The sequence below is a fragment of the Oreochromis niloticus genome, linkage group LG2 (genome assembly GCF_001858045.2).
Source record: "Oreochromis niloticus isolate F11D_XX linkage group LG2, O_niloticus_UMD_NMBU, whole genome shotgun sequence".
NCBI classification, from domain to species: Eukaryota; Metazoa; Chordata; class Actinopteri; order Cichliformes; family Cichlidae; genus Oreochromis; species Oreochromis niloticus.
In genome coordinates, this window is record NC_031966.2 from 26,279,774 (window position 1) to 26,295,768 (window position 15,995).

Sequence of the window (15,995 nt, forward strand, 5' to 3'; positions counted from 1 at the left end):
AATAGTTTCAGTCTGCTAGTTTACATCTATTGTCCCCCCCCTCCCACGTTATTACTTCCTGCCTTCTCTTCATTTTCTCATTTTCCCACATTCATCCCTAATTCACACCATGTGGATGTACATGGAACTTGGATAGCTTGATGTAAAGTAAACTGGACTTTGGAGAAAGTCTTATTGTCACCAGCACACACAAAAAAGTGAGCCAGCTAAAAATAGACAGATTTACTCCACCCCGTCCTCAGAACCCTGCAGGAGATCAGGCTCGGGAGTGCAACTGTAAGGCCGGGGTCACTGTGTTACTATGGTGACACGGCCACGGCAGCATATGTGTGTATCAAGGAGTAAGGGTTTTATGTGAATTTTGAGTGTGTGTGTGTGGCTGCTCACTTTCTGGGCCTTGTGTCTCTCTACCAGCAGCAGGAGCAGCAGTCTCCCAGCCACTGTTGAGAGAGAATGTTGGGTAACAGAAGTCTGGAGTTCCCCTGGACTCACTCCAGACCTTCTTTCCCTCCTGCCTCTCTTCCCACAGTCCTCCCCTCCTTCTCCCCTCACTTCCACTTGCTTCCCCTTGTTCCTGCTGGCTCGTTCACTCATGAGTGATATTGTGCGTGTGTGTGTGTCCATGTGGACATTTTTCCCAACAGCCTGTAGTGTAGAACTCCTGGTTTATTTTTTCTTCTCACAGTCGGTCATCTCCTTTTCTAATTTTTTTTTAGCACTTTACACACCAACCTTCCTCGGAACTCAAATGTTGGAACATTTTTTCCCATTTAACCCTGATAGACTGTGTTTCCTTATAAAACCATTATGTAGAACTGACCCCAGATCAGCGTCTGCTGTCTCAGCACCTCAACACATCTGCTCTGACTCATTTTTCTCTGGTTCCCCATTCTGAAAATGAGAAATGAAGGCAGCTTTTAAAAACAATTTGTGCCTATTTGTGGCTCTATCCAAGCCCAGTCAGACTACCATCATCATCATCCTCGCATAATCGTCACCACCGTCATCATCATCATCATCATCAAAGCAACAAATAGATGATGAAACACTTCTGCTCAATCTAGAGAGAGGATTGTTCGGGTTTAAGTGGGCAGACACTTGCAAAAACTTACAGGATTCAGAGACTGAAAGGGAGTCATCCATGCCTTATCTGAAATTATTTAAAAGACCAACTCTATTTATAATATGATCCAGATTTATTACTCTTAGCTGTTTGGGTTTTTTCCCCCAATCCCAATTTTATTTATAAAGCACTTTAAAATACCCAGCACAGTAACAAAGTGCTGTACAGAACATAAGTTAAAACAATAGAGTAACAGAAAACAGCAAAAATAAATAAATAAAACACATAATACATAAAATTTAAACAGCCCTCACGTGGTGTCAAAGGCCAGGGTAAAGAGGTGGGTTTTCAAGAGTGACTTAAAAACAGGTAAAGAACTGGCCTGTCTAATCTCTAAAGGAAGCTCGTTCCACAGTTTTGGAGCTGCTACAGCAAAAGCACGATCTCCTCTAAGTTTACGCCCAGTCCTGGGTATATTCAGGAGCAGCTGATCAGCTGTAGCAGCTCAGAGAGATAAGATGGGGCTAGGCCATGGAGAGCTTTAAAAGCAAATAAAAGAATTTTAAATTGAATCCTAAAAGAAATGGGCAGCCAGAGAAGTGAAGCTAAAATAGGGGAAATGTGCTCAAACTTTCGAGTGCCAGTTAAAAGACGAGCTGCGGCATTTTGCACCCTCTGTAGTTGGGTAATATATGATGCGCTGACCCCAGTATAAAGTGCATTACAGTAATCCAGCCGAGTGCTAACAAAGGTGTGGATCACTGTCTCAAAGTGCTGCCGTGAAAGAATTGGCTTTATTTTTGCCAGCTGCCTGAGGTGAAAGAAGCTAGATTTTACCACTGCCTTAATTTGATTATTAAACTTCAGATCACAGTCCACTTTGACCCCCAGGTTTGTGACATTTGGCTTAACATACTGGGCCAGGGAATCTACATACACATTGGGGGTCTCAGTGCTTCGTAGAAGCTTGAATCCTTCAGCACAGAAAGACACGAGAAACTGATAATGAGAAAAAACAGTAGGTGTGCAAACGTGATACATGTCAGCAAGGCAGGACAAACACTGACTTGGCTTGTCTTAGCATGTTCACCTGCACCCACTTCACTCAGCACTTAGCCGTCGTGCCAGAACAACAAGCCGCTGCACGCTTCTCCCACAAAAGCACACAACAGTAACTTGCCCTGGTTTGCACCCTGCGCTGACAAAGCACCGCGTCACAGTTTCCGAAACCTCTCCTTCCACCTTTGCATCACCATGCATGACAGAAAAAAAAAGGAAAAAAAAGAGAAAACATAAAAGTAGGAGTATTAGTAAACTAACAGGTTCAGATTAAGAGTTACATTCAGTAGATTTAGAAGAGAATTTGAAAAACACACACTTCCATCTGAATTACTTCCACTTTTTATAAAAACTTTGGTTTAAAAGTGTCACTTTCATAGTTAATTAAAGCAAATATTGCTCATTGCGTTTGTGATAAAATAGAACGGCTGAGTTAGACGAGGGAAACACAGTGAGTTAAGATCAGTAATTTACAAAACATGCAAGAAAACAAGTACCAGAAATAAGCGAGTCACAGCTCAAGAAAGTCTTTCTCAGGAGATTTAAATGTTTATAAAAAATGTTATATGTGGTGTTTTAAGACAGCCATCTGAGAGTAAAAGGGAAACTTTATGTGACTGAGCAGATAAGTGACTCAAATTAGATATTTTTATTTGTCTGGCTGCCCTTAAACAAGACCACAGAGTCTGGGACGTCTGAGCCACAGCCACTGAATGAGAACGAAACACAGTCTACTTCCTCTTTCCACCCATCAGCCGCTTGCTCCACTCACGGAGCAACGGATGTGATGTCACTTCCTGTTTGGTTTTCAGCTGCACTGCAAGCAAGTACAGAAGTAGCAGCTTGGTGACAGCTGCGAGTGGAGCTGGAAACATGCAAATAAACAGGGTCAAAGGTTAGAGCTGGCTGATTGTAAGTGTTTGTAAGCTCTCACAGCTGCTTTTAAAGCCACATTAGAGTCACTTAACTCTTTTTTCTTTCTTTCGTTTCTTTTGCTTTAAACTTAAGCTTGTTGTTTTTGACTGCATGCCTTTTACATAGGTGTTTCCAAATCAACTTCTGCAGCAGCAAAAGCTCAGAAATCACTGTGGGTGATATATTTGCATAACACAACAACCAGGAGCATACACATATCACACTTTCTTGCTTACTTCATAATCCAGTGGTTCTGTCTTCTGTGTTTTGTGGTCTGCAGATTTCTAAGAGTGAGTTTCTCTCTAAGAAGAACCAGTTACGAGCATATATTCAGTGCCCTTTGTACTCCTCAATGCCATTGCCAAAGCTATTTGCATTGATGGCATGAAATGATGTGACACTGCCGTATAAGATTTTTTGTGGCCCTAAACATAATGGATGCAGTACGCTCAAGTTGTTGGTATAAATTGGTCCACGTGTGTTTATCTGCACTTAATAACATCACAGCCCAATTTTATCATTTACACCAAATCGCTTTGCAGACCTCTGAGGGTCCCTGGCCCCTGCTTTGAGAACCGCTGGCATAATATATATATCCTGTATTATCTCTTGTGCCAAAAAGAGCGTCAGTAAGAAAACTCCAACTCCTTTGCCTCATCATCTGTCGTTAGTTGAGAGTCTCTTGGTGACAGACAGGCAGGCACTGTGACACCCAGCCCTGGTAATAGAAGGCAATTATAAGCCCTGGCAAGAGCTGTGGCAATGGGGAAAACTTTTATACAGCCCCCCTCCTGGGGCGCTGACATGCAGACACACTGAAATTAATTGCTACAAAACATCAGACGAGCTTGACGCACACATGCGCATAGTCAAACTCCTGGAAAGGAGAAGGATGAAACAATGCACATCATGCAACGTTACACTGATGCGCGTGAGGAGGAAGAAGAAGAAAGGGAAAGCAGCAAAGAGAAGCAGTGAAAAAACAAGTAGATCCCTTCCAACAAATCATGTTTTCATCTAAATAAAGAAGCCAAAGACAATAGACTCGGGTACCTTGGAGACCAGGAGGACTATTTCTCCATGGCAACCAGTGTAGTGTGTGACAATGCCGCAGTGCGAGGGTTTGAACTGCTAAAGCTGTCTGGGAATGCAGAGATAGATGGGGGAGAGAGAAACTCAGAGAGTGAGACCCACGGAGGGCTGTCGGTGTGCTCGTAATGAGAACACACACTGTCACAATCCCACTGCGAGAAAAATGGAAGTTCATGACTTTCCAGCTCACGTTATTTTCTTTTCTTTGACTCTTTAAGTCAATACAAAGACAACTCCCGTTCCTAACTAAATTATGACACTAAGCCTGTTTATGTTTCCGACAGTGCAAATCCAAATATATTCATAAGTAAACATTTCTCTGGTGTTGCTATGGAGTTGTTCCCTTGTTAGAAAAAAAAAGAAAGAAAGGCAGCACCATGTGGCCCTCGTACAAGATTTATTTTAATTGTGTGGTGTATTGTGGCCAGGAGAATGTCAGACTATATGCTGGGTGTGTGCTGTCGACACACTTGTGGATACATGTAGTCGTGTCGGCCCTTGGACACGATCACGCCTGTGTAAACGAGGTTGCGTTCGACGTGCCACGTGCGTTTGTGTGTTCGGATTGCAGGACAAATAACGGAACGTGTTTGTCTTTGTCGCAGTTCTTGTGGCAATAAAACTATTTCAGACTTTTCACTTCCTGTTTGATCGCTCCTCTTTATACACGTGTTAAAACGCCAGGTTCAATGGAGGTCCATTGTTCCGTGATATTGTGGGTAAGTTTTTTTGTTTTGTTTTGTTTTTAAGATCTGGAGTTCAGCGTCAGGCTACTGGATGTTTTCTTTCCAGACTGTGCACTGCTGCAAGTTTCAACACCGTCCTCACCCATTTCTCCTTGTCAGCATCGCCCGACAACCATCAACATGCAATCTCCTTTGTGTGTCTTTAGTTTTATTTGCAGTGCGCTTTATAGAAATTCATTACACTGTCTGCCGCCAGCGTAGGCAGAAAAATATTCCCTCAGCTCGGCTGAACTCTCACCCTCCTTTAATGTAAACACGGCTCACTAGTCACGTTTCTCCCATTAAGGTAAATGCTTGCATTATGTATGAATCTAGTCTCCTTAATCCAGTTGCGCCATTAACCCGCACCGCCAGTCTTTTTCAAGGCCTTTTCGTAAAGAGAAGTGGAGACAACTCTGACCCTCTTAATTTGTAATGGATAATTTAAAGCATTAGTGTAAATTAGATTACCGGTAATTACGTATCACATAAGATGTGTTCTTCTCCGGCTGCAGCGGGGTTTGAGTTTACAAGATGTGCTGTTGAATCTTCAGTCTAAGTGACCCAAAGTGACATTTGGCCCTCGAGCATAGACTCCTGAAAAAAACCATTGTCCCGTAAGCCAAATGCTTCTGACAGATATTCATTTATTCATTCGCCCCTCTTTCTATTTTCTCGTTTGTTTTTCTCTGAAACGGCCGCTGCAGTTATTGTTGTTTGTCGTCTTGTCTGTCTACCTCGTCAGCCGTCATGCCTGTTGACACACGGCACTCAGAGTTAAATGATTATTGTGTGATTGCAAAGGGTTGCGGGGCTTTCTGATGGAGACCTGTCTCCCCAGCCCTGTAGGCTATCCCACATCGGCAGTCTCCAGCTGTGGATAGATGGGAGGGGGGAGGGAGGGCTGGGGTTAAGGTGGGAAGGGGGAGGGAGAGGGGCTTTACCTGAATCAGCCTGTCGTGCCTGCCCTCAGGCTCACCTGTCAACAACCCACTAACAGTCGCTTTCACTCTCTGTCGCTTTCTGGCTCTTCTTTTCCATCACTTCCTCTGCTTCTGTATCTCTCTTCACTCATTTATCTCCCTGCCTCTCACCCTCTCCACTCATTCACTTCACTTCTGCTACGACACGAAAAACAAATAACTCTCACCTGAGCGGATGTGTCTGCGTCTCCCTCTCTCTCTTTCTCTCTCTGACTGTCATTTTCACTTCACAGCAAGTTATTGGAAACAGCTTTGGCCATCCGACTCAAGGAGACTATTTGTCTTGGCAACTTCTGATCTGACTCAAAAACTCAAATAAACTCTGGAGAACAACTTAAAGGTTTGTGTGCGTGTGTGTGTGTGTGCTTGAACTGTTTGCCTGACACTGGGTTTAGAGAGGTCATCCTGTGAGAGACGGGTGTGATTTCAGGGTAAGTTTACCAAATTTTCAGTAGCTCAGGCGATGTGTTTTTAGCTCTTGATTCCGGAAAGGAGAAAATAAAAACCAAACCGTCTCCTCTTTCTTGCCATTCTCTCAATAAATGTGAAGGTCCAAGAAGTAAGCGGGATGACGGTGTGGCCGTCTGACGCAATATTAAACCCACGCTGCATAAAGCGTCTCCTCCACAGAAACAGATGTGGCCGGGCAGAGCCTTGTCAGACTGCGGACTAAAGCAAAGTTTAGACTCCTGACAAAAAGCCGAAGACTTTTAGCGGAATGAAAACGACTCTGTTTTCTGTCTGCTGTGAGTACGTGCGCGCACGAGTCACGCCCAAACATCTTCACTAAAGAAAACAAATCAGTTGCTTTTCAGTCTGGACGCTGAGGCCACATCTTTCTGCCTCCCTCACTCCCCGTCTCTTCCTGTCTGTCTCTCTGCCCATGTGAAGACGTCAGCACTGTGAGCAGCACTTCCAGCCAGCTCAGTTAATCAGCAAGAATGAGGAGTTTTAACCCAGTGTGTGAAGTAAACTTGAAATAAATTTGGTTTCTGCCTGGTTTCCTTCTCTGCAAACTGCGTGACATAAAGCGACTGAAGAGGATGGGTACATTTTAAACGTATTAACAAGTAAACATTAATAAAGGTTTCTCAATTTTTTTTAAAAAAAAATAGAGTGCATGGTAAAAAGTGCACTGTTTATACTAAAAAACTTCACTTTGAAATCATATGTATTTGCTTAATTTCCAACACTGGAAAGGAAAAATAAATGTTGCCAGCAGATATTTGCAGTCTAGATGCTAACCTCAGCAACTACCTTTAGTTGTTATCTCAGGTACAGTTTGTGCTAAGGTTATTTGGATCAGCTGTCATAACAGTCAATAACAGCACAACAGGTGCCTTTTTTCAATTCAATATCACTTTGAGTTTTCCAAGCAGTAGAATCAGTAGGTTTTAAATTTTTTTGATCAGAAAAACTAATGTACACAAGCTTCTTGAGTCTATAATGTTTCATGAAAAGGAACCTCTTCACTGTTGATGATGAACACTGAGCTGACCTGGTTTTTTGTATGCATCGGTCCTGTCAGCATGCTGGGGTCACCCACGGATTATGGCACAAGAAAGCGTTTTGTAGCAACCTTTAAATGTTACCCGTTGCTGTGAATGCTGCACAGTGTGGGGAAGCCCCGACTTTCAGTTTGCTGCCGGTGACTCATCCGGAGCTGAAAGGTCAGGGGTCAGCTCTTTTGTTATAAGCATCAAACAAACAAGCTGGGTCCTTGGTGAGTCACACACAACCTCTGGGGCACACGATAGGGTTGGGAGGGGGGGGTGTCTGTGTGATGTTTTTGGTAATTGTCGCTCTGTCACCTTCCACCTTCACGAGGCAGCAGCAGACGGATATGAAGATTGAGCAGCTATTGGATGCCACTGCTCTCTTTCTCCGTGATACACCACAGCCATTCCTGCTCCACAGCCTGCGGGGTAATATGACAAGGAGGGATGCTTGCACTGACTGAGAGAGCGAGCAGATTGTTTTTCAAACATCACTGGGGCCTAAAGCTTTAGTAGGTCAGCTCCCATAGTAAAAGAAAACTTGTGATCTTAAAGTCTCGCCGCTAAACACAGAGCCTGCCTTCCACACTGGCATTCCTGAAATCCTCTCAAAAGGGGGGGCATAACTGCTTCAGAGTAGCAACAGGTGGTGTGCTGTAATCTTCTGCATTGTATTGTCATGGGCTGTGTTAGATTTCAGTAAGCGAGCCAAGGTTTATGATGACTGGAGCACAGAGTGACGGTGTCAAGTATTTAAACAGACACACGTTGCTGGATGTCTTCCCCAAAAGGCAAAAGGCAGTTTCCAGAATCCCATTAGATCCATTTGGCTTGTCATGCGTGTCAATTAGTCCAAATTCTCTCTACATGTTAAAAAAAAAAAGGTCAGGGAGGCATACTCTTGCTGATGTCACTTTAAAAAACTTTGAGAGAAAAATGACATTTATCAAATAGCCTCCTATCATGTTCTCAGCTTCTCTCCCCATCACTGTGTGACTATGGGCTAATATTCAGCCTGTCACTCTGCCCGAGACGATCAGGCCTCCGCTCTTCTCCCATTTAATTATCAACTCTGGCTGTGTATATAACACATCCAGGCCACATCTAATTTTTATCATAATAAAAAATCACCCCCCTTCACACACACACTTTCCCACATGCTCGAATAAAACTATGAAACTATGATCCTGTGCTCCAAAATAACCAGGACCCGCTTTTTTTTCTCTCTGTGTCATTACACTACCCCTCCCACCCTCGTGTCTCCTCTGCCAGATTGTGTAACATCCAGGCTTCAGTGGCTGTCATCACCCACCTTCTAATCCTGGTCCGCCCATCAGGGGAGCACACCTGTATGCTAATGGGGAGGGATTGCACCACAGCTTGGTGTGGGCAGCCCAGGAGGTGAGGTGATGTGACGGAGGAGTGGGAGTGTCTGCCTCCCTGGCTGCCCTGTCTACCTGACTGACTGCCTGGCACTGGGTTCTGAAAAATGCCAACACAAAGCTTGATATTTGCTCCCACATAGATACCGTGGGTGAGAGGATTCTCTTTCATTTTCTATTTTTCTATCCTCCTTCCCACCTTCTTCATCTCTTTTTCTCCACCTGCCTGGGATTCTTTCAATTTCACATATTTACTTATTGCACTCAACTTCCTTGTCATTCTATTGTTCCAACTCCTCTTCATGCATGCTCTTTCTTTTGTTTTTTGGCACATCTACCTACTTCCTCGTGTTTTCCTTGCAAATTGGGGCATGGTTAAATATTAACCATTGCTCGTGCAGGATATGTTTATGTGTGTGTGGGAGAACAGGGGCGTGACTGTTGCGTGTAATGTTAGTTATCTTTTTTTTCCTCATAGGTCACCAGTTTGATCAGTTGAGGACTCCTCTGACTGGTTTGTGTGGGCAGTTATTTTGAACATACCGAAGAGAAGAAACTGCTGACCTACATACACAAATATGCAAAAGTACACACAGATCCTAAGCATCTACACACGTAGACTAATTCTCCTTCTCCTGCCCTTACAGCATCTGGCTTCCACCCCCTCCATGCATCAGAGTGAAGAGAGGCCCAAACAACCACTGTGAACTGTTTATCATCTTTATTACTTTATTACTTTTCTGAGAGTTTTCCCTAACCTGATTTTATTACATTGTCATCAGATGATGAGTTCTCTCATCTGCTGCTCTCTGCTCTTTTCTTCTTTGCTTTTCCACAAATTTATCGACCTTGGTAGCTGATGCATGACAGCGGTGGTGGATGCAGACAGGAGTTTAGATTTGGTATCATCACCTTGCCACGTTTAAAATCATTTTGTGTAACTCACCATCATTGTAGGCTGTCTCCTGGTCTTTTATCGTCAAAGTAACAGGCCCATGGAGGAGGAGAATTCTTGTAGCTAAAAAGCAGAATGTAAATCTAAACGTTAACTGTATGTGTGCACGGTGACAGGCTAGCATTTTTTTCTACGCATTGCCACATACCTTCAGAATTTATTAGATTTATACGTACAGTATCTGGATGAATAAACAGAATTACACATTCTCCAGCTGCGCCGTCTACTCCAGGCATATTTGGATTTTGTAAAGGAGCCTCTGCTCCAGATCATCCATAATATATGACAGAATTTTGCTATCACTCTAATAGGGGTAAACAGAGACATTTGCCAGAGGCTGAATGGAAAATGCCTGCAAGGGGATGCAATCCAGCAAAGACCAAACGCCAGTTGTGCGTACCTGAATGATTGTTTTGCTACCACATCAATCGATCCATCGATCTATGTCAGTTTTTTTTTAATCAGTCCGATTTTGAAAGCATGCTGGTGACAGCGGCGTCTGGATGGGGCAGTTTAAACTTGGTCCGAGGGCCTTTTATTCACTAAACCCTGAATGTAAATCAAATTATATTCACCGGCAGCATCTTTTCTCTCCCTCCCTCTCCTTCTCTTGGACCACCTCAAAGTTTCCTGCCCACGATATTTCCCAATAAGGTTGCTCGCATATAGATCCTGTCAGCAGCAAGGGAAACACATCGATTTCCCGTCAGCTTCCACCGAGGAGCGCAGGAGCCCCAGCCGAAGCTGGAGCAGCCGGGGTAACATCGGTATCCCGCAGGCGTCCTGGCAGCTGTGCACAGTGTTGTTAACGCGGCCCATTAGGCCGCTGAGTGGCAGAGAGATTCCCTGAATATTGAGCAGGGGACACCCCTCAATTAGACAGATCGCCCCGTACCTCGTCAGCATCCGCACCTATCTGTCCTCATTAATCAATGACACCGCCGAGAGAGATGGAAAGTTAATTTAGGAGAAGTTTGCTGCCATCCAGCAGTTTGCAGCCTCCTAATTCTCAGCCCGCTGCTTGAGAAATGTCCTCATTTGCCCCAATTTTTATTCACGCATGCACGCACACACACACACACACACACACACACACACACACACACATATATATATACATATATTTATATATTTATATATATATATGTAAGCAGAGGTTTTAGAGAAACGCACGCCCATGCAACTCGTAAATATCAGTAGTTTTCGAAAAAAAGGGGCGTTAAAGTTGTGCGTGAGTTGGTGTTGCAGTTGGGTTTTTGTGTGTTTTGGACCCAAATTGTGGCACAAGTTGTTGGGATTGTGTTTAAAACGCGTTCGTCGTGTTGTTGGCTTGCTCTGTGCGTCTGTTTAAACACTAACTCGGTCCACGGAGCGCAGTTCGTCTGTTTCACAGAGTGGTTACAGGCGAACCGCGAGTTAAGCTGCGCTTTTAAACACAGGACCGTAATTCTGTCGCTGACATTAGTTATTGTGAGCGCTGGACATGATTTGCACTCCATTCTCTCATTCGCTGCCAAACAGCGATCGGCTTTGCCAAAGGAAGCTCCAAATAAGGACAGGGGAAATGGAAACCCACCGGAATAGGTCCTTATGTAGTCACGACCTTATAAGGCACGGCGGAGCAGGGCTTTCCGGCAGCAGCGCTGCCTGCTGCACAGATGGGAAATCCAAATCAAATCTATGGGACGACCGGGAGAGAGCAAGAATAATGCTGCTGTCTATGAAGATACATTGATTCGGGACAGAGGAAGAGCGGCGTTGTCTTCACAATTTACTGTTAGAGCTTAATATAAAGTCTCTCCTCTCTGTTTCCCCTCCAGGCCAGCGTCATGTGTCCTCCACTGCAGTGCCTAAATATGGGCTTCCTCTGCTCCAAATATGGACATCTACGTCACAAAGCGCGTATAAAAGGAGCGGGGAAACCTCTCGGCTCATAGACAGCCCTGAGAGCCCACAAGAGCAACTGTTAGAGCCGAGATAGAGAGACAAACAAATAGATCTCACTGACAGAAAAATCACATTAAAAAGTAAAACGTCAACTCAAAACAACATCCACCCAAAAAGGTAAAAAGCCTGAATTGGAGAAGTAATTTATTACAAAAAGTCGAAATTAATCAACAGATTAATTTTGATGAATCTTAGGGAATGAGTATAAAGGAGACGTTTGATTTTTTCCGAAAAAACAACTGGATCTTTACTCACCTCTAAGAGAAACACGGACAACGACAGGACCACGGGAGAGCAAGAGTCACGGACTAAAGGCAGAAAAGCTGCATCTTCCTCGGCATCAGAAGAAGTGTGCAGCGCTCCCTGAACGGGGCTAAGTGATTCCTTCCACCTGCGAGGCACCGCTCTGCTAACGTGCGCCCAGCCTCCACGCACTCAACACCAGCCACCAGCGCAGTCTCAGCCCTGCAGCTTCAGCACCAGCAGAGGATGGCTGCAGCCAAGACTGAGATGATTCTCCCAGCCCTGCAGAACTCCGAGCCCCTGAGGTTCTCTCACTCCCCCATGGATAGCTACCCCAAGCTGGAGGAGGTGATGATGCTCAGCTCTGCAGGGACCCCCTTCCTCTCTGCGTCTGCACCAGAAGGTGCCGGTTTTGGCTCCGGGGAGCCAGGAGACCAGTATGACCACCTCGCTGGAGGTAAGATCTGGAGATTTTTTTTTCTATTGCTTCTGGTTGTTTATGCTGCATTTAAAAGCGAATTAAACATTCAATCGCATGTGCAGAGCTATAATGAATCAAGAAGGAGTTGACAGAAACAGCTATGCAACTTACAAAAATATTATTTATGTTTGCTGTTTATTGTTATTTCACTAGATTAAACAGTCATGCTTGATTTAAGTTGACATTTAAGATTTTTAGTTATAAGTCTGCTGCATGTAGTTTTGACGTCTTCCCCTTTAGCTCACTGAACACTATTGTTTAATATTATAATTCCATTAAAAGTAAATACAGAGAAATAGAAACACCTTACTTAACACTAATTTATTGATAGCTCTACATCCTTGTCAGGTCTCTAAACACTCAGACTCTGCTCTGTCACCGCATGCTTCTCAACACTCCTACAGCTCAATTCAAATTGCATTTCCAAAAACGGCTGAACTGCAGTTTCGATGATCAATCGCCTCTGGCTCTGTGATGGGTTTTAGGAATCCGAACGCTGTGCTTATGTGTGTGCGTGCTTGAGCTTGTGAAAGACAGGAAGTAGGAAAATAAAAGAAAGATTGAGAGAGTTTGAGCCAATGTGTTTAGAAAGCGTGCGGCTTCTGTTGATGTTTAGACATACACACGGTTCTAGGGTTGAGGGGGAAAGAGTTTAGTTTGAGGGTGTTTCTCTGTGTGGGCACCTGTCTGATCAGTAACAGGAGAGAGGGGTGACACACTGTCCACTGCTCTGGCAGGATTCCCTCTCCCTCCCTCTGGATATTGACAGTTTGATTTATGTCTCTGCTTTCTCTGTGCTCCCTGCAGATACGTTACCTGATATCCCCTTCAACTGTGAGAAGCCAGTGGTGGAGCAGACCTACCCAACCCAAAGGCTGCCCCCGATCTCCTATACAGGCAGCTTCACCCTTGAGCCCGCCACCACCTGCAGCAACAGCCTCTGGGCGGAGCCGATCTTGGGCCTGTTCTCTGGGCTGATAAGCAATGTTGCTCCCAGCTCTAGCTCTTCCTCCGCAGCCTCACAGACCATCTCATCCTCCTCCTCTTCAGTCCCATCTTCCTCTTCTTCCTCGTCTTCTTCTACCTCCTCGTCCTCATCTCAGAGCTCCAGCCTCAGTTCTTCGATTCACCACAGCGAACCCAACCCAATCTACTCAGCTGCCCCAACCTATTCCAGCTCCAACTCTGATATCTTCCCAGACCAGGGCCAGGCTTTTCCCACCTCAGCTGGAACAGTGCAGTACCCACCCCCTGCTTATCCCAATAGCAAGACCTGCAGCACAAGCTTCCCTGTGCCCATGATTCCTGACTACCTCTTCCCTCAGCAGCAGGGAGAGATCAGCCTGGTCCCTCCTGACCAAAAGCCCTTCCAGAATCAGTCAAGCCAACCCTCCCTGACTCCTCTTTCTACCATCAAGGCTTTTGCCACCCAGACTGGTTCCCAGGACTTAAAAAGTGTCTACCAGTCCCAGTTAATCAAGCCCAGCCGCATGCGCAAGTACCCCACCCGGCCAAGTAAGACGCCACCCCACGAAAGGCCGTACGCTTGCCCCGTGGAGACCTGCGATCGGCGCTTTTCACGGTCTGATGAGCTGACGCGTCACATCCGCATCCACACAGGTCAGAAACCCTTCCAGTGCCGCATCTGCATGCGTAACTTCAGCCGCAGCGACCACTTGACAACACACATCCGTACTCACACCGGCGAGAAGCCTTTTGCCTGTGAGATTTGCGGACGCAAATTTGCCCGCAGCGACGAGAGGAAAAGACACACAAAGATCCACCTACGGCAGAAGGACAAGAAAGCAGAGAAGGTGGGAGCAGTGGTCGCAACAGCAGCCCCGGTCTCAGCAGCCTCACCTCCCTCCAGCTACCCCTCTTCCATCACTTCCTATCCTTCTCCAGTGTCTTCTTACCCCTCTCCAGTCACCTCCTGCTACTCCTCTCCCGTCCACACTTCCTACCCATCTCCATCCGTCGCCACCACCTACCCATCGGTGTCCATGTCCAGCACCTTTCAATCCCAGGTGGCCTCCTCCTTCCCCTCGTCAGTGGCATCCAACATCTACAGCTCCCCCGTCCCCACCCCGCTCCCAGACATGCAGACCACCCTTTCCCCAAGGACAATCGAGATCTGCTAAGAACGAGCAAAGACAAGAACTTCTTTTAGTCTCTCCGTACCTCTCTTTCCTTAAGGTTTTTTGAGGGGAAAGAAATCAGCATCAAAAGGACTTTGTTTTTCCCCCTCCAAAAAGCACTTTTCTGCTCCCTGTGCAGTGTTAGGTGAATCTTGAGATTTACCTGAAAGAGAGAAAGACACATGTCAAGGACTGGGCAAAGACAATAGAAGATGAAAAGGGATTTTTTTTCTGTCTCTAAAACAAATGCAGCACTTCAAGTGCGTATGGGACTCTGGAGACAGAGAAACTGGCAAGTCTCTGTTATAGGTACACAATAACCACGAGACAAACAGATCGCCTGCAGTTGCAGTACAGAGGCATGTTCGTCCTTGCAGGCGGTCACACAGTACTAAAGACAATGAATGATATACATAAGCTATCATATATGTATATTGTACATGTGCCATGTTTCGTTTTTATCATTCTTTGGTACCACTGATGTGAACAGTTGTTTGCATATTTGCATTGTATTATTTGAAGTGAGCAGGGCCATATTTTCTACATACTTTCTCTATTATGTAGTGATGATGCTGTGATACGTTTCGACATTGTTTGAAGAAAAAAAATAACGCACTTAAGTATTCAAGCATGAGTAAGAGTGATGTTCGTTTCTGTTTGTAAATATCATCCACTGGTACTATCTCTTTCTCTCTTTCTCACATGTGACATATCGCTCAGTTATATGGAAAAACAGAGAAAAGGAAAAAAAAAACATTTTCTTTTTTTTTTAGAAAAAAACTTAAACAAGACAAACGCTCCTGTTATTTGGTGCCTTTTGTGAAGCCTTGTTGATTGTGTGACATGGCTGAGCGCGAGAGACGATGCACAGCATCTCGCCTTAAGGGTTGAGGGACTATTTTTGTTACAGAATGTACACAGAGGGAGTGAAGGGACGAGCTCCGAGGGCACCGCTTCATTTTATCAGAATGTAAGCAAAAAAGGATAAAAATTATAAAGTCTATTTTTGTAAAACTGAAATGTAAATATCGACATCTTCAAGAGCTGGAATGTTGAAGTTACCTACTGAGTAGGCATGGGATTCTTTTGTATGTTATATACATGCAGTTCATTATTTTGTGGTTTATCTTTATTTTGTAATTGTGTTTGTTAAAACAAGTGACTGTTTCTGGCTTCTAAACACATTGAATGCGCTTAACTGCCAACGGGATATTTGGTGTACAAGATATCCTTCCAGAAATGAAATATAAATAAAAATCTGAATATATATGTATATTTGTTTTCATGTGCATTTTTCAACATTTTCACTGGTTCTTCAGGCCATCCTCGTTGCAGCAACTCTCCACTCTTGATTTTGCCACGCATGATGCTCGTGCTTAAATGGTATACATTTCATCAGCTTACATGTTAATTGCCGGCAGATTATCAGTGGATTTACAGCATAGCTTTACATCACAGAAAGCTGCCCTTTAATTTAAGGGCAAATCTGCACAGCATGATCTTGTGGAAAGTCTCC

The 15,995-nt window shown here is 44.6% G+C and overlaps 1 protein-coding gene and 1 long non-coding RNA gene across 2 annotated transcripts; both read left to right on the plus strand.

Moving 5' to 3' along the window:
• Positions 1-3,062: 3,062 nt before the first annotated feature.
• On the plus strand, positions 3,063-9,886 carry LOC112841847 (uncharacterized). Its single transcript, XR_003213249.1, has 4 exons — positions 3,063-4,848; positions 6,071-6,177; positions 8,606-8,867; positions 9,194-9,886. It is a non-coding gene; the product is annotated as an uncharacterized LOC112841847 (long non-coding RNA).
• A 1,693-nt stretch (positions 9,887-11,579) lies between these two features.
• Positions 11,580-15,752, plus strand: egr1 (early growth response 1). The gene is made up of 2 exons (XM_003455175.5): positions 11,580-12,317; positions 13,149-15,752. Exons 1-2 carry the CDS (start codon positions 12,107-12,109, stop codon positions 14,480-14,482), a joined length of 1,545 nt encoding a protein of 514 aa, XP_003455223.1. The 5' UTR covers positions 11,580-12,106; the 3' UTR covers positions 14,483-15,752.
• The last annotated feature ends 243 nt before the right edge of the window (positions 15,753-15,995 follow it).